This window comes from Giraffa tippelskirchi, chromosome 3 (genome assembly GCF_054371585.1).
Source record: "Giraffa tippelskirchi isolate mGirTip1 chromosome 3, T2T-mGirTip1v1.2.pri, whole genome shotgun sequence".
Taxonomy (NCBI): domain Eukaryota; kingdom Metazoa; phylum Chordata; class Mammalia; order Artiodactyla; family Giraffidae; genus Giraffa; species Giraffa tippelskirchi.
This window is the reverse complement of record NC_137277.1, coordinates 132,974,513-133,000,015: the sequence shown is the minus strand read 5'-3', so window position 1 is coordinate 133,000,015 and position 25,503 is coordinate 132,974,513. Positions and strand designations below refer to the sequence as shown.

General features: G+C 40.1%; 1 protein-coding gene across 50 annotated transcripts in view; it reads left to right on the top strand.

Moving 5' to 3' along the window:
- CLASP1 (cytoplasmic linker associated protein 1) overlaps positions 1 to 25,503 on the top strand; it is a 274,282-nt gene that overhangs the window by 170,788 nt on the left and 77,991 nt on the right. For 26 of the 50 annotated variants that reach the window (XM_081576019.1, XM_081576021.1, XM_081576017.1 and 23 more), the window contains 8 exons: positions 445 to 504; positions 2,101 to 2,178; positions 3,756 to 3,923; positions 4,542 to 4,591; positions 5,178 to 5,348; positions 18,901 to 19,008; positions 21,338 to 21,364; positions 23,468 to 23,635. In XM_081576019.1, coding sequence (XP_081432145.1) covers positions 445 to 504; positions 2,101 to 2,178; positions 3,756 to 3,923; positions 4,542 to 4,591; positions 5,178 to 5,348; positions 18,901 to 19,008; positions 21,338 to 21,364; positions 23,468 to 23,635 — 830 coding nt within the window. Of the gene's footprint in view, positions 1 to 444; positions 505 to 2,100; positions 2,179 to 3,755; positions 3,924 to 4,541; positions 4,592 to 5,177; positions 5,349 to 6,808; positions 6,857 to 18,900; positions 19,009 to 21,337; positions 21,365 to 23,467; positions 23,636 to 25,503 lie in introns of all 50 variants that reach the window. The other 24 variants (XM_081576032.1, XM_081576029.1, XM_081576030.1 and 21 more) reach the window with 3 other exon arrangements.

Sequence of the window (25,503 nt, the reverse complement as noted above, 5' to 3'; positions counted from 1 at the left end):
AGGGTATTTTTTTGCTTTCTTTGTAGAAGGCATTCTTTGAAATTAATGCAAAGACTAATTCCCTGATTTTGTAATGTATGTTGATCTTTTGTGCCCGTGTAGCTCCTATGTTAGTGTATTATTTGAGGTAGAATAAAAAAGTACACGGCAATGGCACACCTGTTCAGTAATGTTGCTCTGAAGCTCAAGTTTCTGATCTGAAGGGAACTCTTGTATCCTGTCCCTGTATCCTTGCGATTATTTTTTTTGACCACCATAGGTGCTTAATTATGTTGATTTGCTTTGGTTTTCAGTCAATTTTGATTACATTTTTATGTTCCATTTTTTTGAATCATGAAAATTAGAAGAAATTTGCTGATTATAAAAAGGAGTCTTGAGTCACTTAAGGAAAAAGCTATTTTTATAAACAGACAAATGACATATTTTTATTTTCACAATTTTCAGGCGCTGCTTTGAATTTTTAGATCTACTTTTACAAGAATGGCAGACACATTCATTGGAACGGTAAGCATCTGATTTGCTGGTTTTCCCTCTGAATTGAATCTTGAGTTTAATGTCTCAGCTAGCGATCCAGCCCACTCTCTATAAGAAGTGAAGGAATCAGGGCATTTATTTGCATGGTGCTGGTGTTGTTCTCCTGATGTGAGGCACATACCACTGGCAGAGGCTCTTAGTGAGTTCCTTTGACTGTCATGTTAGCCTGGGCATGTGGACAGGGTGCCCCAGGACATTGCACAGCCAGGACTCACTGTGTTGACTCTGATCTGCCACCTGACATCCTGTCAGTCCCAACCACGTAAATGTTTATAGCTGCTCTTAGTAGGTGAGGGGTAACTTGAAAATCCTTAAAGGGATTTCACTCATTTGAAAGGTTTTCTTTTTGATCCGTTTGTATCAGAAAGTCAGCAGTTTTCTCTTTATTCAGGGTGGCGTGTGGTAAGTTTCACATCCTCATGATAAAATGTAGGATTACTCCAGAATTCATAAAGAAGCTTGTCTCTATTTTGACAAGCCGTTTTTAGTTCCTATCAATTTTATGTGCCTGTTATTTTTTCTGAGTTAAGTTTGGAGATGACAGACAATGATACTGTGCCACTCAATTTTTAATGGTGTGTTGCATAGTTGTGAAGAACTTTACAGCATCTTAGACGTGTTATGAGTAGTGGACTTGAACACGTAGAGCTCCCCTGGAGTCCAGTTCAGTCCTGCAGGCTTCACTTTGGATCTAGAAGGTAGTCACACATTTAAAAAGTATTTTGTTGTTCTTTGATCTCTTGGGTATTATACCCTCTTGATCTGGTGATAGTATTGGGATTTAGAAGGGAAGATGGAATGAGGGATTGAACTTGCGGGCAGGTGAGCAAGACAGAAAATGATGATTCACTCAGCTGTGGCTTCCAGTGTTGACTCACTTCCTGGCTTAGCTTTGGCACTAGGCAGGTTCTCACCAGGTATTTACTCAAAGAGTGAAGGGATGAGGCAGCGAGTCTGATGCTGGTAAAATGGGTACCTACTTGTTTGTCCTGTGAAATTATTCAGTTATTGGCCTTTTTCTTCAAACTATTCAGTATTCAATGAGAGAGTTTTAATGGTATCTTCTAAGCTAGGGTAGAACCTAACTGAAAAGAACACCTGTGTATAAAATGTTTACATCATTTCATAAAATAGTTCATGTCATATAGTGGAAAAACATTCTTAATTATAGAGATGTGATGCAGAAAGCCTTTTCAGTGTTAAGATTATTATTATCTCATTATAATTTTCATAGAAACCTATTATGACCATGGAAAAGTAGGATTTTTTTTTGTTTGTTTGTGTTCATAAAAGATTGAGCTAAGTAAGTATGGCTGAAAAATACCAGTCATTACTAAAAGAAAAGAATCCCAGGAGAGAAGAGTTATGTGGGTCTGGGGAAGGGGTGGGACAGAATCAGAAATTAATTAGCAAATGTGCTGGTTTTCTAGGCTGCATGTTTGTCAACTCTGTGGGCACAAAGGTTCTACCTTCCATGTTGCCATTTTGAAGTTATTTCTCACACCTGTTTTTATTTGCATAAGACTGTGTATTAATGATGTACTGCTTTCATTTTTAACTATACAGACACATATCAGTATTAGCTGAAACGATAAAGAAGGGAATACACGATGCTGATTCAGAAGCAAGGATAGAAGCCAGAAAGTAAGTATTTGTTGAACACCACTTTCTTAAGTCATTGCTTTTCTATTTCAGGTTCACTGTCCAGATTGCCTTATAAAAGTTCATTAAGTCACATGAGCATGACTTGTTAATCATGACTTTGTTAATGTGACCCAAAAGACCGTTTCAAAATATTTCTCTGATTTTTCGTTTCAAAGGTTGTGGAGTGCCCAGGCCTGAAAGCCTAATTGGTACTATTTGAACATAAATAAGACTGACATAGATGGCAGAAAAAGCTCATTTTTAAATTTATGAGAAATTATCACATGAGCCAGAAAAGCACCTGTCTTCGTGTCCATGTCTTCTCTTACCCAGCTTTGTTAGTCCCCAGTGGCTTGTTGGTTTACTGTGAAAAATCCCCATCACGGGGATTCTTATCCGGGGACCACATCTCTGCCAGGGTCAGGTGGGTGCCGGGGAAGTGGATGAGGGTGGCTCAGGCTGACCGCAGTCTGCAACTCACGGTCCTGCTCGCACTTGGAGTTATCTTACCATTAGGACTGGCTGTGATATGGCCAAGAGGGTGTGGCCCCCACATCTCATGCCTCTGTGGGGGTCATCATGCCATCCTGACTGTAAACAGCAATTTTAAGTTTGATGCTCAGATGTCTTCTCTCAGACAGCACAAAAATACATACTTCCCATATTGCTTTGAAGCTATTTTTCTCTGTGCTTCTGTAGTTCGCTAGCTCTTCTGGTTTTTTTTGGCTGTGCTGCACAGCTTGGGAGATCTTAGTTCCCCAACAGGGGACTGAACATGTTCCCCTCGTGCAGTGGGAGCCCCAGTCCTAACACTGGGCCACCAGGAAAGTCCCTGGCTCTTGTGATAACACAGATTCCACCAGTGCTTACCTGTTGGAGCACTGTGGATTATTCAGCTGCATATACCTATCCTCACCTGGCTCTCACTGCTCTTTGCTCTCAGTTAAGGTCTAATTCCCTGGTTCTGAGTGTTTCGAGGGCCTCATTCTTCACCCTGAAGCACAGCCTCATCTTGGGAAGTTCCTACCCGAATAAGTGACTTAATTAGGAATGGATTTGTTAATGATCTACTTATACTCTTTTTGTCCTTATTTTATATTTCGTGCCCCCCGCCCCCATTTTTTTCTAGTTTTTTAATCATAACACAGTATACCTTTCAAGTGGTTGGGAGCATCGTCCTGTTTTTCTTTTCTATATGTTAACCTAAAGCTGTTCTAAATACTTTAAGCCAGGGAGTGTCACATGCATTTTGCTTTCGTGAACCAGTCCCCTCACATTCTAGGAGTAATTCTAGATGTTTTAGCTCTGTCTTCCCTAGTCTTCCCAGTCTTGCCGGTTAAACTCTTTGATTTCCATGTTCTTAATGAGACTGAGAGTCAGACAGATGGAGTAACTTGCCTAGAGTCACAGAGCCAGTAGGTTGTGGGTGAGGAGTCACAGCATTCCTCCTCGCTTCATCTCGCTCCCGTACACCGCTGTGGCTGCTGGTCACTGGAGCTGAGGTCAGTCCCTGACAGCGTCCTGGGGTGAGTACCTGTGTGACCTGCTGCCCATGACAGGAAGCCCATGTTTTCCAGGTGTTACTGGGGTTTCCACAGTCACTTCAGCAGAGAAGCAGAGCACCTATACCATACGCTGGAGTCCTCCTACCAGAAGGCCCTGCAGACCCACCTGAAGAGCTCGGACAGCGTGGTGTCACTGCCACAGTCGGACCGCTCATCCTCCAGCTCCCAGGAGAGTCTCAAGTAAGTGCTCCTGCTATGCTCTTCATCTGTGTGGGGTTTACAATGAAAATTTTGCTGCCTGAGCACATGGACAAGTACCTCGTCCTTTTGAATGTATGTGTACCTGTTACCATTTCCCCCTTAATTCAGATGGAGCCTAGTGCTGGGGAAGATGCTGTGGGGCATCGTAAGAAACAGGTGGCCTGGTCCATGGGCTTGGTCTCTGATTCCTGCCACAGGTGGTTTGTAGTGAAATTTGCATGTCGGTCCTGGCACAGTTTTGGAGTAACACAAGCACAACCAAATTGCGCCAAGTATCTTCTAAGAGAATATAAGCATTAACATGGAGACAGCTTTGGAAAGGGAGGGCATTCAAACCCTGGGACTGAATGTACTACTATCTTCATTCTTTACTTCTATTTTCTAAGACTTCTTGCCATATGTTTGAAAGGTAGTCCAAAGTACAGTACTAAAGCTTTTCTGAAATTGGGAATTTTTAAGATTGTGGTCCAGATTACCTGTAGAATTCTGAGAAGTCTGAAATAATTCTTTGTGATCATAATTTCCCATTGTATATTTTACCTGTATTAATGCAAATACAATGCACTTTTGATAATAGATGTGTTCCTTTACTTTCAGTCGGCCGCTCTCTGCCAAAAGAAGTCCTACTGGCAGTACCACCTCCAGAGGTAAGGTGGCCACCACGGGGAAGGCTTCTGTGTCTGAGCCTGGGGTGGGCTGTGCAGTGGCTGGAAGCCAGCTACTGCTCCCAGGTCTGTGGAGGGTCTGCCCTGTTTTGCACTCCTACGTTCCCAGCAGAGCAAGGACAGCTTGTCAGAGTGATTCGGGCAGGCAGACCTGTCCTTCTCACCCTCCCCACCCCCTGTACTTGGCGCTATCGTAGGGCGTGTGTGTGTGCGCGCGCGCGCGCCCAGGGGGTGGGCGCCTTCATACCACCTTAGGAGACACTGGCCAGATGCAAATGAGTTTTCGTTGTTTCATTACTCCTGTGGATCAGAACTGTGGTCCATTTCTGTGGGATTTATGGTTTTGGTTGTGAAGGTGTGTGGAGTTATGGTCACTTGTCATTCTCTTCAGCACCAGCTAAGCTCTGCCGAGTGACCAGGAGCCACTGTTGGACAGTGCTCTGTGCTCCAACCTTTGTGAAAACTTGATGTTTGTTTTCCGGAGAAGCAGGACACACTCAGCTCTGTGTGCCTGAAGGTCTAGTGCAACCCTTACCATCCTTGCTAAAGCTCACTCCTCCCCCTGCAGCATCCACAGTCAGCACCAAGTCTGCGTCCACCGCGGGGTCCCTGCAGCGGTCTCGAAGCGACATCGACGTGAACGCAGCTGCCAGCGCCAAATCCAAGATCTCTTCAGCTGCCAGCACAGCACCCTTCAGCTCGGCGGCGGCCTTACCTCCGGGCTCGTATGCGTCCTTAGGTAACCAGACCCCCGAGACCCTTCCCCCCAGGTCTGCTGTTCGAGATGACACTTAACCTCAGTAAATGACCAGAAACTGTAACTGAGGCAGGTCTCACGGTTGCAGGGCTAATGTTTCAGAGTTAAGTGACCCTGTGTGCTGACTGCTGGTTTACAGCCACCCTTGGGTGAGTGTCCTCTCTGCTGGGGCATCAGTGGTGCATCCCTCTGTGTCATGTGCCCCTTCCAGCATCCCAGCCTCCTCCCTTGTGGCCAGAGCTAGGTTTCCTCCCCTCCTGTCCTGGGGTGGGGTGCAGAGCTTGACTGTTCACTGAGGCTTTGCCTGGAATGGGCACAGGGCGGGGATAACAAGGGGCTCCAAAGGTGCGGGAGGACTTTCTGACCAGCATAACCTATCACACAAAAGGGTGTTGTCTGTCCCCCTGTGTCACCTTGGGAGGAGCATGCACAGACTCTAATGATAGCACAAAAGATTTAAAAAATTACTTTCAAAAGAATTAGTGTCTGATAGCATGGTAGACCGAATACCTGTTGTAAGGCTTGTAGTTTATTTCGGTTTATTTTTGTTAAAGCAGAGTTGTTCAAAGCCAAAGTCTAGAGACTTAGCAGGATTCATTTTATTTTGGATTTTAAGGAAATGAATGTGATTTAAATTAGTTATGGCTATTAAATAATAGCCACCTGTTAACATATGTGGTAGGGACAAATGAAATTATATAGAAGTCTTTTGTAAACTATTATCCTAGAAGATGAAGGAAACTGTGGCTGTGAGAGGAACGTTGTTAATTTAAAAGGAAAGGTTTATAGTGTGGAATGTTGTTAGATCAGTCTTGTCTTCTCTACAGAAGTATCTTACTGAGATTGGGAACATATCCAATAAGAGCTCTCCTTTTATGTTGTATATTTAACTGTTACACCATCACGCAGGTGTGTTTAGGCTCTTGTGTTGATGTGTGATCACTGAGCAAGAGAGAAGTCAGAAGTCTGTCCTATGTGAAGGCTTGCTTTTCATTTTAGTTCTGTTTGATCCACCTTGAGGATCTGTAGTTAGTATTTGCTTCATTGTTTGAAAACTTGAGTTAAATCACAGTAGTCCTCGTTTTTCTGGGCTTATTAAAGCTGTTTTAACATGGACCCTGTGGGCTCCACTTGGTGCCTGTAAAAGCACTCGGGTCTCCTGGTCTGATGACACAGAACTGACCTCTTAGAAGCACTGATGATGAACGTTCAGTCCAGTGTTACCTTTTCAAATCATGAGACTGGAGTATTCCCCACTCCCCATCGCCTGAGGGCTTGACCTCAGCTTTCCTGATGTCCAGATCCATAAAAACCAAGCAAAATCAGCCCCCCGATGTAACACAGTCCTGCTGAGAAGTTGTTACAGGTCCTACTGAGGTGGACACGCCACGTCTGTGCAGGAGTGTAGTGTTAAAGCTGATGATCCTTTTCCCAACTTTCAGAGTCCAGACACATGAGGGGAGACACGGAGCCCCTAGGCCTCGACTCAGGTACCGAGCTGGACCGTGTGGCTGGGCTGGGTGCTGCTATGCCAGCTTCCAGGCTGCTGACTCACTGCCTCTGCCCTCTGGGTGTCCCTAGTTCTCCCCGTTATTCTGCTAGTACAATACTTTGTTCCAAGAAAAAGGGATTCTTCAGAGGATGAAAGAAAATGAAACTGAAAGTTGCTCAATTGTGTCCGACTCTTTGTGACCCATGGACTATAAAGTCCATGGAATTCTCCAGGCCAGAATACTGGAGTGGGTAGCCTTTCCCTTCTCCAGGGGATTTTCCCAACCCAGGGATCGAACCCAGATCTCCCGCATTGCAGGTGGATTCTTTACCAACTGAACCACCAGGGAAGCCCAAGGAGGATGAGGTTGACCAAATCAAAAACACAGTCTATCAGCCAAGGCCTGACCCTGGGTTGTCGTTTCGTGTGGTGTTTTCTGAAGGCAAAAAGCACATTCTTCTAAGCTGATTTCAATAGAAGGTGCACTTACTTGCTTCAGACTGTGCTTTGCTGTTGAACTTGTTTCCCTTTTAATTTTATTTTAAATTGTACTTTTGCATTTTTGGTAGCTAATAATAACATTCTGCTTTTTAATTTTTTTGATGTTACTAACTGTTCCCTGTTATCCCTTCCCTTGTTTTTTTAATTTGCTTAAAGATGGTACTGCCACTAAAGCGGAGGGTAAGCGGTTTGTCTCTGTGACGAGGTGTGTCCCCACGAGTGTTGCCTGGTGCCCTCGCCCTCCCTGGGGTCCCTGCATGACACGTTGCACGCCCTTCCCTCCACTCTTCCTCCTCCTGTCTCCACTGGGTCTTGCCTTCCCTCTACCTGAACGCTCCCCTCCTTTCTCATTCAGTCGTTGTGCTTGTGGATTTGGGCTCCAGTGTGCTATCCATAGTGTGTCACTCTGAGCCCACGCTGGGACGAGCATCCCTGTGACCTCGTAGTTGACTCATCTCAGGTTTTGTCACTCCTGAAGCACCACCTCCACTTGATTCCTCCTCTTCACTTTGTGCTTTTGTGGGCGTTCCAGGACTGACCTTTCTTTCCTCTTGTAAACATAAGTTTCAGTTGGCAATGCAGGTTAAGGGCTGGTAAAGGTTTTTTAGCAGGTAATTTCTAGATGTTAAAAAAAGAATTCTTTTCTCTCCCCTGAAGCTACTGAATTATATGACACTGTTTGTCTCACTGACGCCAGCCCCATTCATTCATTTACTCTCATTCATCCACTCATCAATGTGGGTTAAATGCCTTCTCTGTGCTGTGTTCTCTGGGACACACAGGAGTATAACTGGTAGAAGAAATACACATCCCCACATCCACTGTGTTTTATCTTTGTGTTGATCCCAAGAGGCTCTTTCTGATGTTTGATTCTTTTGAATTTTAGACAGAGCTCTTCCTGTCAGTACAGGTCTTTGATTAGCACATGATAGACATGATGAGCTTTGCAAAGTCTCTAGATAGTAAGCGTGATGTTTCAGATAATTGAAATATTGAGTTACCTCATTTGCGTAAGGTAATGGCTTAGACTCAGCAACCCTCAGGATAGTGATTTAACAATTAGGAACTGCTAGATTAAGTTCCTGCATTGCATTTAGCCCCTATAAAGGCCAGCCAGCAGAGTAGACTGGGTTTTATCTCGAGATGTGCAGCTCACAGTGCTTTTAATTCATACACTACTTTCTAAGAAACTCACAAAGGAAAAATTGGAATGAAATTTTTAAAAGACATATAGTCTCAAGATCAATGTTCTTCAGTTTTATCTCATCATAAAAATCTCCTGGAATCTTGCTTACAAAAGCAGAGTCCTAGGTGCTGCCCCTTGAAAACTGATTAAGTTTGGAACAAGCAAGGAACCTGAATTTTCAACAAGCTCCACTGACAGTTGTTGGACTTGGATAAGCTTTTGAAATGAGAAGTTTCCAAAATGAAAAATGGACAAAAGGCCTGTGTCACACTAAGGCCGCCATTGTGATAGAAGACTGAGGCTAGGTGTGCTTTTCTTCCATTTTTTAGTTGAAACAAGTCATTTTATATTTCTCTTTCTCCAAGAAAGAATCCTAAGTATTTCCTCAGCCTAGATGGACAGGGACTAGAGTAGGATACAATAATAATGCAGATGAGATGGAAAGTTAGAGACATGATGTGGGAATTTCCACATTTTTTGCAGAGCACCCTGGTTGATTTCATATCCCTCTATGAGAGAATGGAAGTCAGCCTGTTATTCCACCCAGCAGTGGAGATTTTACACTTTTTTTTTTCCTTCAGTTTTCTTTTACCTGTCTTTTACCTTTAGTTTTCTTTTACCTGTCCAAGGTAAGGTCAGAGGGTTGCTTGCTCAGTTATTGTGCTGGAAGCTGAGGACAAGAAGTCTCTTTCCGGTTCTCCTTCTGTTAGGAAAGTGGAGGATGATCTGTGGGCCCTTAATCATACAGAATTCAGAATTAGCCAAAATCCCATGTGCCTCAGCCTTGGTCCCAGGGCCATCCAGGCTGTCACAGTGCTGGCCAGTCAGAGCCTCCAGCCTTGTGTGATGATGAGATGGAAAATAGAGGCCTTGGGAGCCCTTTCAGCTGTCATTTGTCTCTGTTTCAGCTGTGAAATTTAGCAGGCTGCTTAGAAAAGCTCCATACACAGTGAACATCACTTAACATCTTGTCAAGAGTTTCCTGTCTGACTTATTAGGATCATTTTGAGGCTTTTGGAAATTTGTTAATATGTGCGTTGACTATATTACTATCTGTTACAGTAGCTCTTAGGACAAGCACTACATACTTACGTCAGGAGGCAGAAATTTAAATCGGTAGTCGGAAGCTCTGTATTCAAAATTCAGACAATACATTTGAAGCCTGGTGACTCCCTTGTTACAGTGATTGAGAAAAATAAATATTCTCTGGGGGTTCCTTATCGCACACATGAAGTAGCTGTCCTGACATTTACGACTAATCAGAAAAATGTTTTTTGTGAAGAACTCAAAGCTCAACTTTTGAACAAAAGTTTATTTCCAGGTTATCTTTCAGTGTGTTATGTTCAGTGACTTGGAGGATTTGAAAGAAGAAAACATTGATATTATCTGTTATGCCATTTGTGAGAGAGTTTATAATCAATCACCATTGACCCCTGAACAACTTGGGTTTGCAGCGTGTGGGCCCACTTGTAGGTGGATTGTTCTCAGTAAGCATACAGTCCTGCATGGTCTGCACTCAGTTGATCTGCGAATGTGGAGGCAGCTGTGGGACTTGACCATCTGTGGACTAGCACATCCCCAGCAGGCCCTGGAACAATCCCCGCAGGCACAGAGGCCCCTGCAGATACTCAGCTTGTGAAGAAAATGAACGATTCTCATCTTCTCATCGTTTGCTTTTTTTTTTTTTAACTGCTGGGTTCAGGAAATGTATTATTCATATTTTTTTCCAAAATAACTTAAAATGAAGAGTTAAAGTACTTAAAAAAAAACTTCAGTGACCTGTGGATACTGATGACTTAACTGATGGTTTCAGAGAATAAGTTATCATATGTTATTAAATGTTATTAAATGGTCAAGGGCCATGCTTAACTGTTGGTGATTTTCATTAAGATTACATGATTAAAAAAAGACTCTGCAGCCTTGTCTGCTCTTTAGGAAAAGAAACTTAGGTTTTAGTTCCATTTTACTGGGGAATAAAACATTTGGTATTGCTGTATATTTATCCAAGCAGTTTTAAGTGATTTGCCTTTTTGCACAATGAAAAAATGTGCCTGTATATAGAAATAAAAGTGTTAAACTTCTTTTACTTTTATCTCTAAAAAAATATGATGAAAGTTATTTGTGTAGAGGGATACTTAGAGGTAGCAAATTTACAAGTGCTCAACTTGCCAGCTTTCTTTCATAAATGCCACATGTGAGCGCTGGTCGAGTGTTTTGTGGCCCAGCCAGTGAGTATGAAGCAGTTCGTGGGCCTAGAGGTTCCCAGCTCGAGAGTGAGATTTACGTGGAGGCCTTTGCATTCTCACATCTCCACGTGGAGCTCAGGCAGGAGCACAGAGACCCGAATGATGGGAGGCTGTTGAATGATTTGTAACTGTCTTTGGCTAAATTGAACTTGGGAGAACCATGCCTCTCAAGTTAAACCAGTACACCGGTTTCATTTCCTGGGGGCTTTTCTAAAAGAATGGCAGTGTGACTGGAAGCAGTTTTCAGTAGCACCATTAAAAGCACCATTAAAAGGCCATAATATACAGGTGTTCTTTTATACTTCCTTCCACATAAGTCAAAGGCTGTACCACTCCTACAAGTCTTTGTTTTCCTATGGATCTGCTTTTCTCTAGATATATGCATTCTCTAAATGCCTCTCTTGTCTCTCCTTCCAGAATTTTTCCCCCTACTATCCCATTTCAATATCTTTTGCTGGCTTTTTTTTTTTTTTTTCCACATTTTCTTTCTGTCTTTGTCAAAACACAGTATGACTGAATATGTCATTAACAGGTCATGGTATAGAACTGAAGTATATTTTTACTGTTTGTTATGTTTATTGAGTAGACTTTATTTTTCCTAAAGACCAGAGAGTATATCATCTCCTTAAAACATATGCAGGCATTTTTAGTAATATTGCAAAATTAATATAATTACTGAAACTAAACCTCTTCCAATAAAGGAAATACACGTCTTGTTGTTATTGTTAAGTTGCTAAGTCATGTCCGACTTTTTGTAACCTCATGAACTGCAGCACGCCAGATTTCCCTGTCCTATGTCTTCTGGAGTTTGCTCAAATTCATGTCCATGGAGTCGGTGATGCTATCTAACCATTTCATGGATAGTTTTATATATATATCTGAGTACAATACAACAGAAGCCCTTTAAACTTCTAAAAACTGATTTTAAGGGTGCTCTGAGGTTTCTCATGTAATTATCGGTGAGAGTTAAGAGTTACCACTAAGACAGCATTTTAACAGTACTATATATCCATGAAAAGGTCAGTTTGGGGGAAAAAAAACCTTTTTTCTTCAAACTGACATGATCTCTCTCTTGACTTTGTCCCAGGCAAAGCAAAAACCAGTCTTCCCTAATGTGTAACTAAACTTTCTTCTCACACAAGTTGTGCTTTCAGTTTATCTTACCTGTGTTATCTGGAAAACCCAACCTGATGGATTAAAATGATCTGCATTTGCAGCTCCCAAGGATGCCTGACAGAAGCAAGCATTAAACTTCTACAGAGAAAGCCACTCTCAAATCTGGTTTCTTGGGGTTCTCACAAATTAAAGTATGCCAAATATGAGCTCATAGTCCAAAATTACATCTATGATGAGTGATAAACAGCAAAGAAAAAGAATAAAAACATAATTAATCTCTTTAAGACTTAAGGGTCTTTTATATAATATAAAGTTGCTAAACTTAAATGATTAAAAGAAATAAGAAACTTGTATATTTAGCAGTATGCAGAATTCAGTAGTCTGAATGATCTTCCCAACTGAGAACAGATCACTCATTGCAGTGAAGCCACACGTCTACATACTTTAGCAAAAGCAGAAACCCTAGGAGATGAGAGCCAAAGCTGATTTGCATCTTGAGGTTTTGACTGAATCCTGGAGACCTGAGGCATTGCTATGAGTGCTTAGGGCATGGAGTGACAGAAAGTAAGCCCAAACCCACCCAAGACCTATGTCATCACTGGTGAACAAGAGGTTAACTCTACTAAATAGAGGAGAGTGAGGGAATCTACCCACTGGAACCTCAGTTACTGGGTGGAGCAGGGAAAGTAATCTTCCCTGAAAATCTGCAACCATAAATTGGGTCTTCATGCAGATTTTTGCTCAGAATTTATGCTACTTTTGTGATCTGAAAAATCCAAATAGATAAGTCAGTTTAAAGTGGCTGTGAATTGCTTGTCTCCATAGGACACTAGCAGAAGCAAACATAGATCCTCATCAGAAGAACTCAACTTCAGTATAGATCTTAAAGAGTTCCCATAAAGTTCCAAGAAAAGAAACCATTTTGTTGTCTTGATATTTAAAGAAATAAAAACTTGGAAAGACAAGCAAGGTAGTAAGAGGTTTAGCCCAGGCTAAATACTTTTCTTTTTAAGAAAAAATACTTTCAAACCTTACAGCTTTGGACATTCAAATATATGTACTGAGCATTCAAATGAAGGTACTAAGCAGCTCAGTACATTCAGGAGAATAATCTTATATCAGAAAGTAAAGACAAAGCATTTAAAAATTTAATTAAAAACAAACATTTTTGACAAATTCTTAGCAATTAGGAATGAGTTTCCTTGTTGAACTATAGTTTTTATGAAATTCCAGAATTTAAAAAAAAACAAAACAAAACTGTGGCTCAAGATAACAAAACCCACTTTGTACTCCTTTTTGGCGTTGTGCTGTGTGTTCCAAAACGGCAGGTAAAGTAATCAAAGGGTAGAGTTTGAAGGGAGAAAACTGAAGTCTCATTTGAAGGTGGTTTTCTGTTTAGGTAATGCCAAATAGTCTACATGTAAATGAGTAGAATTAATAAAAGTTTAGCAAGATTTCTAGAGTTAAGATCAAAATACAGTGGTTGCATTCTTGTTTGTGAATAAGTTAGGAAATATAATTTAATAAACTATATTCTGTATAATAAAAATAAGGCACCTTTGAAGAAGTCTACAAAATTGGGTAAAGCTTTTGGAAAAAATTATAAAGCTTTATAGAAAAACACTTAAGAAAGTGATATAGAGAAAACAGTAACGAATGGAAAGATTGATATCATAAAGCTGTCTTTTCCCCAAAAAATTAATCCCAGGTTCCACAATTCTAGTAAGACTTGCACCACATCTATTTATTCCATGTTCACAGGCATATGCAAGAGAGCAAAGGGCTGTAGGGAAAAGTGGCTTGATTTGCCCAACCAGTTTAGAAGGTGGTTTTGAAAAGCTGCTCACAGCAGTGTACGTTGCACAGAATGGACACCTGGACTAATGGGGCAGACTCCACAGTGGAGAAACAGAGCCATTTGTGTATACAAGTGCTTCATAAGTGACATAGGTGGCTTTTTACATTAGTAAGAAAGGGGTTATACCTTCCGTAGCCATATGGAAAAAGTGAAATGGATCTCCCCTTTAATTGGAAGAAAAATCACTTCCATAAGTGACCTCACAAATGTTGAGCCAAACTGTCAGTTTGGGGAAAATATGTACCCTATGATAAAGTTACGTTTAAAATATATAAAATAATGCCGTCTATTTCTTGGTTATACAACCACGTATATTAAAAATATAAATGTAAGGGAATGATGAACACTGGGTTTCAGCTCATGTTACCAAAAATGTTGTTGCAGGTTGAGGCGAAGGATACAGAAGACTTTTATTTTCTTAACTGAATGGGTGTGGTGCTCATTTAAAAATTTTTTTGTGGTCTAAGTATTTTATAAAAATTTAAACAAAAAAGTAAATTCAGCTGTTTTTCATCTTCAGTTTGCTCTGGTGACTGTCTCGATATAGCTTGGTGACTTCCTTAGGAGACTAACTCTTAGGTCAGCCACCCATCCATGCATGGAAATCTAAACCATTGGTGGGATATTGGATAAAGAAATTAACCCCCAGGCTTCTCTGTTTCCTTATCTGTAAAGTGGGAATAATTAGTTTGTATGCTGGTGTGAGGATTTTGAGTTCACATATATGTGGTTCATAGTGATATGTTGTTCAGTCACTAAGTCATGTCCGACTCTTTGCAACCCCATGGACTGCAGCATGCCAGGTGTCCCTGTCCTTCACTGTCTCCTGGAATTTGCTCAGACTCATGTCCATTGAGTCAGTTGATGCCATCCAACCATCTCATCATCTGTCAGTCCCCTCTCCTCCTGCCTTCAATCTTTAGGGTCTTTTCCAGTGAGTTGGCTCTTTGCATCAGGTGGCCAAAGTACTGGAGCTTCAGCTTCAGCATCAGTCCTTCTAATGAATATTCAGGGTTGATTTCCTTTAGGATTGACTGGTTTGATCTCCTTGCTGTCCAAGGGACTCTCAAGAGTCTTCTCCAGCACAGCAATTTGAAAGACATCAGTTCTTAGGCACTCAACCTTCTCTCAAATCTCATATCGTTACATGACTACTGAAAAAACCATAGCTTTGACTATACGGACCTTTGGCAAAGTGATAATCTCTGCTTTTTTAATACACTGTCTAGGTTTGTCACAGCTTTTCTTCCAAGGAGCAAGCATGTTTTAATTTCATGGCTGCCGGCAGTCACCGTTCACAGTGAGTTTGGAGCCCAGGAAAATAAAATATGCCACTTTCCTCCACTTTTTCCCCATCTTTTTTCCATGAAGCGATGGGACCGGATACCATGGTCTTTGTTCTTTGAATGTTGGGTTTTAAGCCAGCTTTTTCTCTCTCCTCTTTTCAGCCTCATCAAGAGGCTTTTTAGTTCCTCTTTGCTTTTTGCCATTAGAGTGGTATCATCTACATATATGAGGTTATTGATATTTCTCCTGGCAATCTTGATTCCAGCTTGAGCTTCATCCAGCCCAGCATTTTGCATGATGTACTCTGCATATAAATTAAATGAGCAGGGTGATAATATACAGCCTTGATGTGCTCCTTTCCCAATTTGGAACCAGTCCATTGTTGCATGTCTGGTTCTAACTGTTGCTTCTTCACCTGCATACAGGTTTCTCGGAAGTCAGGTAAGGTGGTCTGTTATTCCCATCTCTAAGAATTTTCCACAGTTTGTTGTGATCTACACAGTGAAAGGCTTTCATGTAGTCAATAAAGCAGAAGTAGATGTTTTTTTAGAATTCCCTCGCTTTTTCTATAATACAATGGATGTTGGCAATTTGATCTCTGGTTCCTCTGCCTTTTCTAAGTCCAGCTTGTATATCTGGAATTCTTCAGTTCACATACTATTGAAGCCTAACTGGAAAATGTTGAGCATTACCTTGCTAACATGTGAAATGAGTGCAATTATACAGTAGTTTGAACATTCTTTGGCATTGCCTTTCTTTGGGATTGGAATGAAAACTGACCTTTTCCAGTCCTGTGGCCATTGCTGAGTTTTCCAAATTTGCTGGCATGTTGAGTGCAGCACTTTAATATCATCATCTTTTAGGATTTGAAATAGCTCAACTGGAATTCTATCACTTCCACTATCTTTGTTCCTAGTAATGCTTCCTAAGGCCCACTTCACACTGCAGGATGTCTGGCTCTAGGCGAGTGACCACACCATCATGGTTACCCAGGTTATTAAGAGCTTTTTTGTATAGCTCTTCTGTGTATTCCTGCCACCTCCCTCTTCTTAATCTCTTTTACTTCTGTTTCTGTCCTTTCTTGTGCCCATCTTTGCATGAAATGTTCCCTTTTTATCTTTGATTTTCTTAAAGAGATCTCTAGTATTCCTGATTCTAATATTTTCCTCTGTTTCTTTGCATTGTTCAGTTAAGAAGGCTTTCTTACCTCTCCTTGCTGTTCTCTGGACCTCTGCATTCAGTTGGATATATCCTCCCCTTGTGTTAGTTGCTCAGTCGTGTCCAACTCTGTCGACCCCATGGACTGTAGCCCTCCATGCTCCTCTGTCCATGGAATTCTCCAGGCAAGAATACTGGAGTGGGTTGCCATTCCCTTCTCCAGGGGATATCTTCTCCTTCTTTGCTTTTCGTTTCTCTTCTTTTCTCAGCTATGTGTAAGGTCTTGTCAGATGACCATTTTGCCTTCTTGCATTTCTTTTTCTTTGGGATGGTTTTGGTCACCACCTCCTGTACAGTATTATAAACGTCTGTCCATAGTTCTTCAGGCACTCTTTCAGATCTAATTCCTTGAATCTATTTGTCTCTCCCACTGTATAATCATAAGGAATTTGATTTAGGTCATGCCTGAATGGTCTAGTGGTTTTTCCTACTTTCTTCAATTTAAGCCTGAAGTTTGCAATAAGGAGCTCATGATCTGAGGCACAATCAGCTCCAGGTCTTGTTTTTGCTGACTGTGTAGAGAGAGCTTCTCCATATTCAACTGCAAAGAATATAATCAATCTGATTTCTCTATCAACCGTCTGGTGATATCCATGTGTAGAGTCATCTCTCGTGTTGTTGGAAGAGGGTGTTCACTATGACCAGTGCATTCTCTTGGCAAAACTCTTGTTAGCCTTTGACCTGCTTCATTTTGTACTCCAAGGCCAAACTTGCCTGTTACTCCAGGTAGCTCTGAACTTCCTACTTTTCTATTCCAATCCACTATGATGAACATCTTTTGGGGGTGTTAGTTCTAGAAAGTCTTGTAGCTCTTCATAGAACCATTGGACTTTAGCTTCTTTGGAATTAGTGGCTGGAGCATAGACTTGTATTACGGTGATGTTGAATGGTTTTCCTTGGAAACAAACTGACATCATTCCATTGTTTTTGAGTCTGCACCCAAGTACTGCATTTTGATCTCTTTTGTTGACTATGAGGGCTACTCTATTTCTTCTAAGGGATTCTTGCCCACAGTAGTAGATATAATGGTTATCAGAGTTAAATTCGCCCTTTCCCATCCATTTTACAGAGAAGGCAGTGGCACCCCACTCCAGTACTCTTGCCTGGAAAATCCCATGGATGGAGGATCATGGTAGGCTACAGTCCGTGGGGTCACTAAGAGTCGGACACGACTGAGTGACTTCACTTTCATTCTTCACTTTCATGCATTGGAGAAGGAAATGGCAACCCACTCCAGTGTTCTTGCCTGGAGAATCCCAGGGATGGGGAAGCCTGGTGGGCTGCCATCTATGGGGTCACACAGAGTCGGACACGACTGAAGTGACTTAGCAGCAGCAGCATCCATTTTAGTTCATTGACTCATAAAGGTGTTGATGTTCACTCTTGCCATCTCCTGCTTTACTACGTCCAATTTACCTTGATTCATGGACCTAACATCCTAGGTTCCTAAGCAGTATTGTTCTTTACAACATCGGACTTTACTTTCTCCACCAGACACATCTATACTAATTTTAATATAGATTCTAGAATTTTTAGGTCTTTCATTCAATTCCTCTTAAAAGTCATTGATTCTTTCTAGCTTTCTTCTTTTTTTTTTTTTTTTTAATTAAGTGCCATTCTTTCTTTTATTGCTCCTTACCTTCATTTCTTGAACCTTTTTCAAGCTTTTGGATTTGTTTTCCTGTATTGCCTTTCTGCGGGTTTTCTCAGTTGGTGAGGTAGATATGCTTTTGAACAACATAAGAAGCCAGTGAGAGTTCAGATTGTTTTGTGTTTTCCCTATCAGTTTGCTATTCTGATTGAATTATGGAAGTTGAACATTTTGTGTCCCTTTGAAAACAAAGAATCCCTGAATTTAAAAATTAATTTTTAATCATTCTAGTCTTACCGTCAGTTATTGATTGTTTATGAATTCATTTTTATATTGTTTTATGCTTTAATAATTGGCGTTAACACATAGCTTTACATACAATGTCAAATTTTTTTCATAAATGCTTATGACATTACATTATTTTTAGGTCATTTCTCTAGGTACTCCTAATATTGATTCTTTTAATAAACTTCATCTTTTGTAACCTAGAAACTTGTTGGCATACATACTTTAAAATAGAACTTTCATGCTATTTATCAAGACAATATTTATTCTCCAGGGTGCTGTAGTTTTTGTTGATTGCCAGGTTAAGAAGATTTTTTGTTTGTTTGTTTATTTTGTTTTCTATTTACTCTTTTTTTCCCCTAAAGTATTTTTATGACGATGACAGCTAATATTCTTTTCTGCTTTTGGAAATTGACAGATTATGTAGACAATAAACAGGAGAGAGAATTTAATTTTAAAAACTTGTGGAAAAATTATTCAATTGACTGTCACCTCATCTGAAAGTAGAATATGCTGAAATAGTTGAAACAAAAGCACCTGATAGGTGCATGAGTACCTCTGGGGAGTTTCTGACATGTCTGTAGAATTTGTGTATACAGACCAGTGCACGTGTGCCTGTCAAGACCACACATGGGGAGACCTGCTCCCCTGGAGGTGACTCAGCCCATGCCCCTTGTTTGCTGTCTGGGTGCTTTTCTGAGTGGGTCGCACTTACTGGAAACATTACGGAAGCACTGTTTGCTATGTCCTCCAGGTCGGATCCGCACGCGACGGCAGAGCTCCGGGAGTGCCACCAATGTCGCCTCTACACCTTCCGACAGTCGGGGCCGCAGTCGCGCCAAAGTGGTCTCGCAGTCCCAGCGTAAGAAGTATATTTTATGCTGTCTGTTATCTTAGTTTTATCCAACAGCCATTCTGCAGTTGGAAATTTGTATTATTTTTATCAGCTTTAGAGGAAAAACACATTTTGGTGACTCTAAGACACTGAATGATCTTTATGTTTGTTAGATAAGCTTCCAGAATGGAGTATTCCGGTACCTACCTGTGTCTCCTTTCCAAGTGACTTACATTCTGTTTAAATTTTGTAAGCAGTGAAATGTAGTTTCTCTTCTTCCCCTCAAGACTTTCAAGTTGAAATGTGTCTGGGCTATGACCCGTTTTGCTGTTGATGAGGACTCCTGATATAATTTAAGAACAGCACCCAGGAGGTGACTGCTCATGCTGAGGTCTCTTTCCAGTGGCAAGAAGTAACTCCATTCAGAGCTCCCCCTGGCCTGCTGTGCTAACACGTCACCCTGCTCCTCTCTTCCTGCCAGTGTGGGGTCTTGCTTTTGCTCATCTGCCCTCGCTTCCATTATTGCTTCTCTGTATATGTCAAGCCACTTGATTCTTAGCATCACCCGTGAGAGCACCCATGCATGGGATGAGCGTATCCTCATCCAGGATCCAGTCCTGATGTTTCACTTCCTGGCCCCACAGGCTTCCCTGTCTGTGCACATGGAGTGGGGCAGGTGTCAGGGTCCTCCTGGGCAGGGCGACCATGCCCGAGGAAGGCTGCCGTTCCCTCAGCACTGTGCTCATCAGCTGATGTCGTCTGCCTGGCTTGTGTAGAGAGTGGCTAGTTGGCAGCCAATCCTTAGTTCCTCTCATAGATGCTTAGAAGTTCTTTCTCAGCTCCTCCTGAATTTAGGTAGTTTCTCAGGTCCCTTTGATAATTAAGAGTCCTCATGTTGAAACAAGCTTTTATTTTCTTTCTGAAAAGAAAGTGCAAAGTCAGTCATATTATTGGGAGGCTACACAACCCAGGCTTGTCTGACACAGAAGCCCATGCTTTTAGTGTCATACAACATGCAATACAACATAAGTTGTGCAGGTGTAGTCCAGAAACTTCTGCTTAGGGAGTAATATCCTGGCTCTGGTTGTTCTGTTGAACTCTAGTGATGCCTGGAGTCACAGATAGATACAATACTCAGGTCACAGGACTCACATCTTATCACAAGGAAATTTTTCTTGACAAAAAATGTTCAGGACTCAGAGAATAGGTCAGTATGTTTGAATTCAGTTGAATTAAAAAAAAAGTCTCAACTCTTTAGCTGCACATGTTTATTTTCTTTCATGGAAAGAGTTGAACAGTGTTTTTTACGTTTTGTTATGTCTGGTGTTCATTGGCATTGGTCTCTGCAGGGGTTCCTGCCCAGCAAAGTCCTTTCTGTAGTGGGGGATGATAGAGCTTTAATTTTTCAGTGTTATAAAAATACTGCATCTTGCATTGGGGACCCATTTTAACTCTTCAGTTTTATTTTATTCCCCAAATTCCACTCACAGGAAAGAGACAACACCAGCAAATGATCAAGCCTGGACCTTAAACTTATGTATATAAATCAGATATTTTTTAAAAATTATTTTAATAGGAGGTAAATATGCACACGTCTGTGTATTTTACAAATGTAGATATACTAGCATTCATAGTTCAGGTTTAAGAGTAAGTAGATTTCATTAATATTAGATTTAGGACAACAGCATATTTTAAATAGCTGAGGATTTAACTACGTGAGGATTAATATTTAAATATTGTAGAATTTGGCATTAGACATTGTTAAGATGAAACTAGTTAGTAGCAGTTTCTTTCACTTTGTTGATGTTTATGGAGCCCTTCCTGTGGTGAGCACTGTGTATAGTGGTAGAGAACACAGATGGTAAGTCACTTTCTGGAACTTCCCTGGTGGTCCAGTGGTTGAGACACCATACTTCCACTGCAGGGGCCATAGTCAGGGAACTAAGATCCCGCATGCTGTGCGTGGCGGCCAAAAAAAAAAAGTAAGAAAAAAAAAGATGCCGTCACTTCTGCCAGCCTGCTCAGAGCTAGAGAGCAGGTGCCCCCTAAGGGGCCCAGCACTACCTCAGTCTTCCCTGTATCTCATCCACCTGCACTGTGCCTGGCGCAGGGTAGGTTCATAAGTGTTTTCATGTTTCATGGACAGATACAAAATAAATGCTAATACAGTATGATGTGTATAAAATAAAAACAAGTACAGAAGTAGACTAGGAGGAACAAGACCTGGGAAAAACAGCTTTTGCTAATGTGTTTGTAAACAGACCCATTTGTGCTATGTTGCATGCTGACTTCTGTATTGTGTTATTGTCTTTTAATCCACTTTTTGCTTGTCCTTTGGTCTGCTCTCATAACCCAGGATCCAGATCTGCTAATCCTGCTGGTGGTAAGACATTTCTCTTCTTGCTGTTTTTTGTTTGTTTGTTTTTTGCATTTTCTCTCACCCCATGTGCCTCGCACAATATTAATTTCTCTATTATGAGCTTAATCTTTCTCCATTTTTTCTGTATGTTCAAATTCTAGAGTTTGAAATGGATTTCTTTTCTCCTTTTATACAGCCTAATAGTTTGTGTGCTGAAATTTTATGGGCAAAATTAATAGATCCTAAAATAGGTTCTTCATGATAATGTATATTTGATAATTTTTATAATGAATTTCACTTAAATTGTAGTTAAGTTGTTGAAAAGTACTAATTTTTGTAAGTGGTCATCTTGATGGTTCATTTGAATTCTGGAGGGGTGTGTGTGTGTAATTTCCAGGTAAGTTTTATTTCAGTTTTGACTCTCTGTATCATTCTATTCTTCTGCATAATAATATGTGCTTGATATTTGTGAATTTTGTTGCCTTCTGTGCTTAAGAGGATGATCTGCCTGAGTTAATGACTGCCATTTGGGTATATTGATCGGATCCTTAAAGATTTGCTGCTTGCTTTAAGAAAGAATTTTGTTTTACAAGAAATGGTTGTATAAGTATCTAGTCACTTAGCCATTTATAAAAATTGCTAACTATATATTATGGGGTTTTTTTGTGTTTGTTTTTTAACTTTTATTGGAGTATAGGTAATTTACAATATTGTGTTAGTTTCAGATGTACAGAAAAGGGAATCTGTTATACGTATGCATATATCCACTCTTTTTTTAGACTCTTTTCCCATATAGGTCATTACAGAGTACTGAGTAGAGTTCCTTGTGCTGTACAGTAGGTCCTAAATTAGTTATCTATTTTATATATAGTAGTGTGTGTCTGTCAATCCCAGTCTCTCCAAGTTTATCCCTCCTGCTGCCCCCCTCCCCATATTGTTTTTGATTTCTCATTTTACTGCATACACATCACAGAATGTATTCTGCATAATTTCTACCTTTGTAGGGTTTTTGATCTTCCTTTGAGACTTAGTACATAGTTTTTATGGAAATGTACAAGAGAATGTACATCTGTTTGTTAGACTGTATGTTTGTGTGTATGGAGAGGTATGTTTATGCAAATCTATATGATTTTGACTGCTCTGTCATTTTATGACTAGTATGTTAATCTTTTATTGGTGTTAGTCTTTCTGAGAGGTATGTAAATAATTATGGTCTTTTCAATTTCTCTCTGTATTTTTATCATTTTATATCTTGGGGCTATGTTACTTGTAGCATAAAGTTTCATGATTATTATATCTTTAAGGATAATTATTATTTTCTTTTATAAGTTCAGTGTTTTAGTCTATTTTGTTTTTTTGTTTTATGTATATTGTCTCTTATAAGCAACATACAGTTGAATTTCATTTCAGTTTTTTTAAACCAACCCAGGAATCTCTGTCTTTTAATAGATTAATTTAATCAGGTCACATTTATTATGATTACTGATATGTTTGAGATTATTACTACCATTTTATTTTGTGATTTTTGTTTACCATAATTCTGCCCCCTTTTTCATTTGTTGCACTAATGGAGTCTTAGATCCATTTTCCTCCATTAATGTTTAAGAAATTTTTGTGTAAAGTAATTAGCCCCCAACTAAAATAAATAAATTTATTAAAAAATAAAATAAAATAAAATTGAAACATAAAAAAAAAAGAAAAAGAAAAAAAAAGAAATTTTTGTTATATTTCTATTATTTTAGCCATTTTTAACATATCCACTCCTTTAGGAAGCAAAACAGTTATTTAATAAACACCTTTGTGATTATTGGCAGAAATTTGTTATAGAATAGGGAGACTTTTTGTTCTGAACCTGAGCTTGTTCTTTTGAATCAGAAATTTGGCAGTTGTTTTTATAGAATTCCATCATTCTTTCTTCTATGTAAATATTGATGATAATTTGATGTTCTTTTATGCTCCTTCATTTTAAAAAAATATTAATGATATTATTATCAACTAGAAAACTATTTTTACACAAAATTCCCTTGGCATTTGATTGAAACTACTGTTTAAAGTGACTTCTGAAATTACTTTAACTTATTTCTTGATTTACGCTCATTATTCAATTTTGTTTTGGTTCACTTTTAGCTGGCAGCCGATCCAGTTCCCCAGGGAAATTGTTGGGAAGTGGTTATAGTGGCCTTGCTGGGGGTTCCTCAAGAGGCCCACCTGTGACACCCTCTTCAGAAAAACGAAGCAAGATTCCCAGGAGTCAGGGATGTAGTCGAGAAACAAGTCCAAACCGCATAGGATTAGGTAAGAATTCTCAAAGGTCTTGAAACACCATTCCCAACCTGGTTGTAAGTTTCCTGCAGGAAATAGCTATTTTTGAACTGAGGATGTCATTTTGCCTGTGTTAAAAAGACATTTCAGTGTGTGCTTTTTACAGATTGTAGCATGTTCAGTTTTCATTTATGACTAAAAAATATGTGGGGTTTACCTTCAAAGTCATGGGAAAGAATCACACCATTGTAGGCTTTTATGTTTGAGAATCATTTTGTAAAACCTTAAAATTGGGAGAATGGGCAGGATTTTTTCTTCCCAGTTAGGAGCAGTGCTGCTTTTTCTTTCACTGAATAGCGTTAAGTAACCATTAACCTATGTAAATTTTCAAAAGCAATTTGTAGGGTCCACCTCTGGAGGAGGGCATGGCAACCCACTCCAGTATCCTTGCATAAAGAATCCCACGGACAGAGGAGCCTGGCAGGCTACAGTCCATTGGGTTGCAGGGAGTTGGACACAACTGAAGTGACTGATCATGCACGCATGCAGGGCACACATTTATTTTGATTTTGATCTTCTCTAACCTAACTAGTGAAACTTACCATCAAAGAATATGTGTTGTTACTTTTGCCATAAATTGTTCAAACGTAAACATCAAAAAGAGGAAAACTATTTTGTGTTGTAGTATTTAGTTTCTTTATAATAGTGTGTAGAATAGTGTGTATATGAATGACTCTCAGCAGCTTAACAGCCTCTTACTCTATTAACATCTAACTTGTATGCTACCTTCTTAATAAAAAAGTTAGAAGTCTTTTGTAACATTTTGTGGAAAATCTGTATTGAGACTCATAAAATCACCTCCTTTCTAAGAGTGAAAACCTAACGTGAAATCAGAGCACTGTATTCTTTAGTCCTGTTGTCTTATCTTTCTCCTTTATTCATTTATCTCATCAACAACTTTTACATGAATGTTTACTATGATGTGTTGGGAACATTGAGAGACCTTATAATTAGAAGAGAAATGTAATAGATTCAACTTGTGACTTCAAAGAGCTTGTGGTCTTAGAGGCTAAAATGTGAGACAGTTTGACAGATATTCTGGCGGGTGCTCTGGGCCATAAAACGAGAATGTCCTAGGGCCCTTGTCTGCCCTACTCCTCCCAGATTTCCTTCCAAGGCAGGCTTCCCAGAGAAAGTCGTGTTTTGATGAGGTATAAGGTGGTGATAGGTAGGGCAGGGAGATGAGGAGAATGGTATCCTTAGGTAGAGAGGAGCCTGTGCAGAAGCAGTCAGACAACAGGAAGCATAGTGTACCCTGGGACCTCTGGTGGTTCCTCTGATGGTAGCTGAGGAAGTTTGACAGGGTAGGTGGGAGATGGGGGCAGGACAACTGGTAGGGTCCAGCTCACAAATGTCCTTGAGGGCTGCCTGAGCTTCAGAAAGGCAGGAACAGTTATTTATGAAGTAGCATCAATAGGATTTGGTTTAACCAACATTTCTGAAACAAGTAAGAAATGTCATCAAGTGTGGTTTTGTTAATTCTATATGATGCTGACTTTCTATGGGCATTATATCACATGGTCCTTGAGCTGAACAGCTGTTTGGCTCTAGTAATGTAGCTACACCCAGAGAAAATACCATGACTAGAATATCTAAATTTCCGATTTGTTGCTATAAAATAGGTGTATTTAGATCGGGTTTTGCTTGCGAAATACATTTGATTTCAAATCTAGGTGTGAAGTTACAGCTGTCCTTTTTCCATAATTAATTTTTTAAGATTATAGAATGTCTTTTGGCAACCCAGATTTGTTTTATACTTGTAAAAGTTCTGTTTGAGGGGGAGATTTTACTCTTTATATTTATCAAAGATGCCATTTTTACTGCCTTCTTGAAATTGGGAA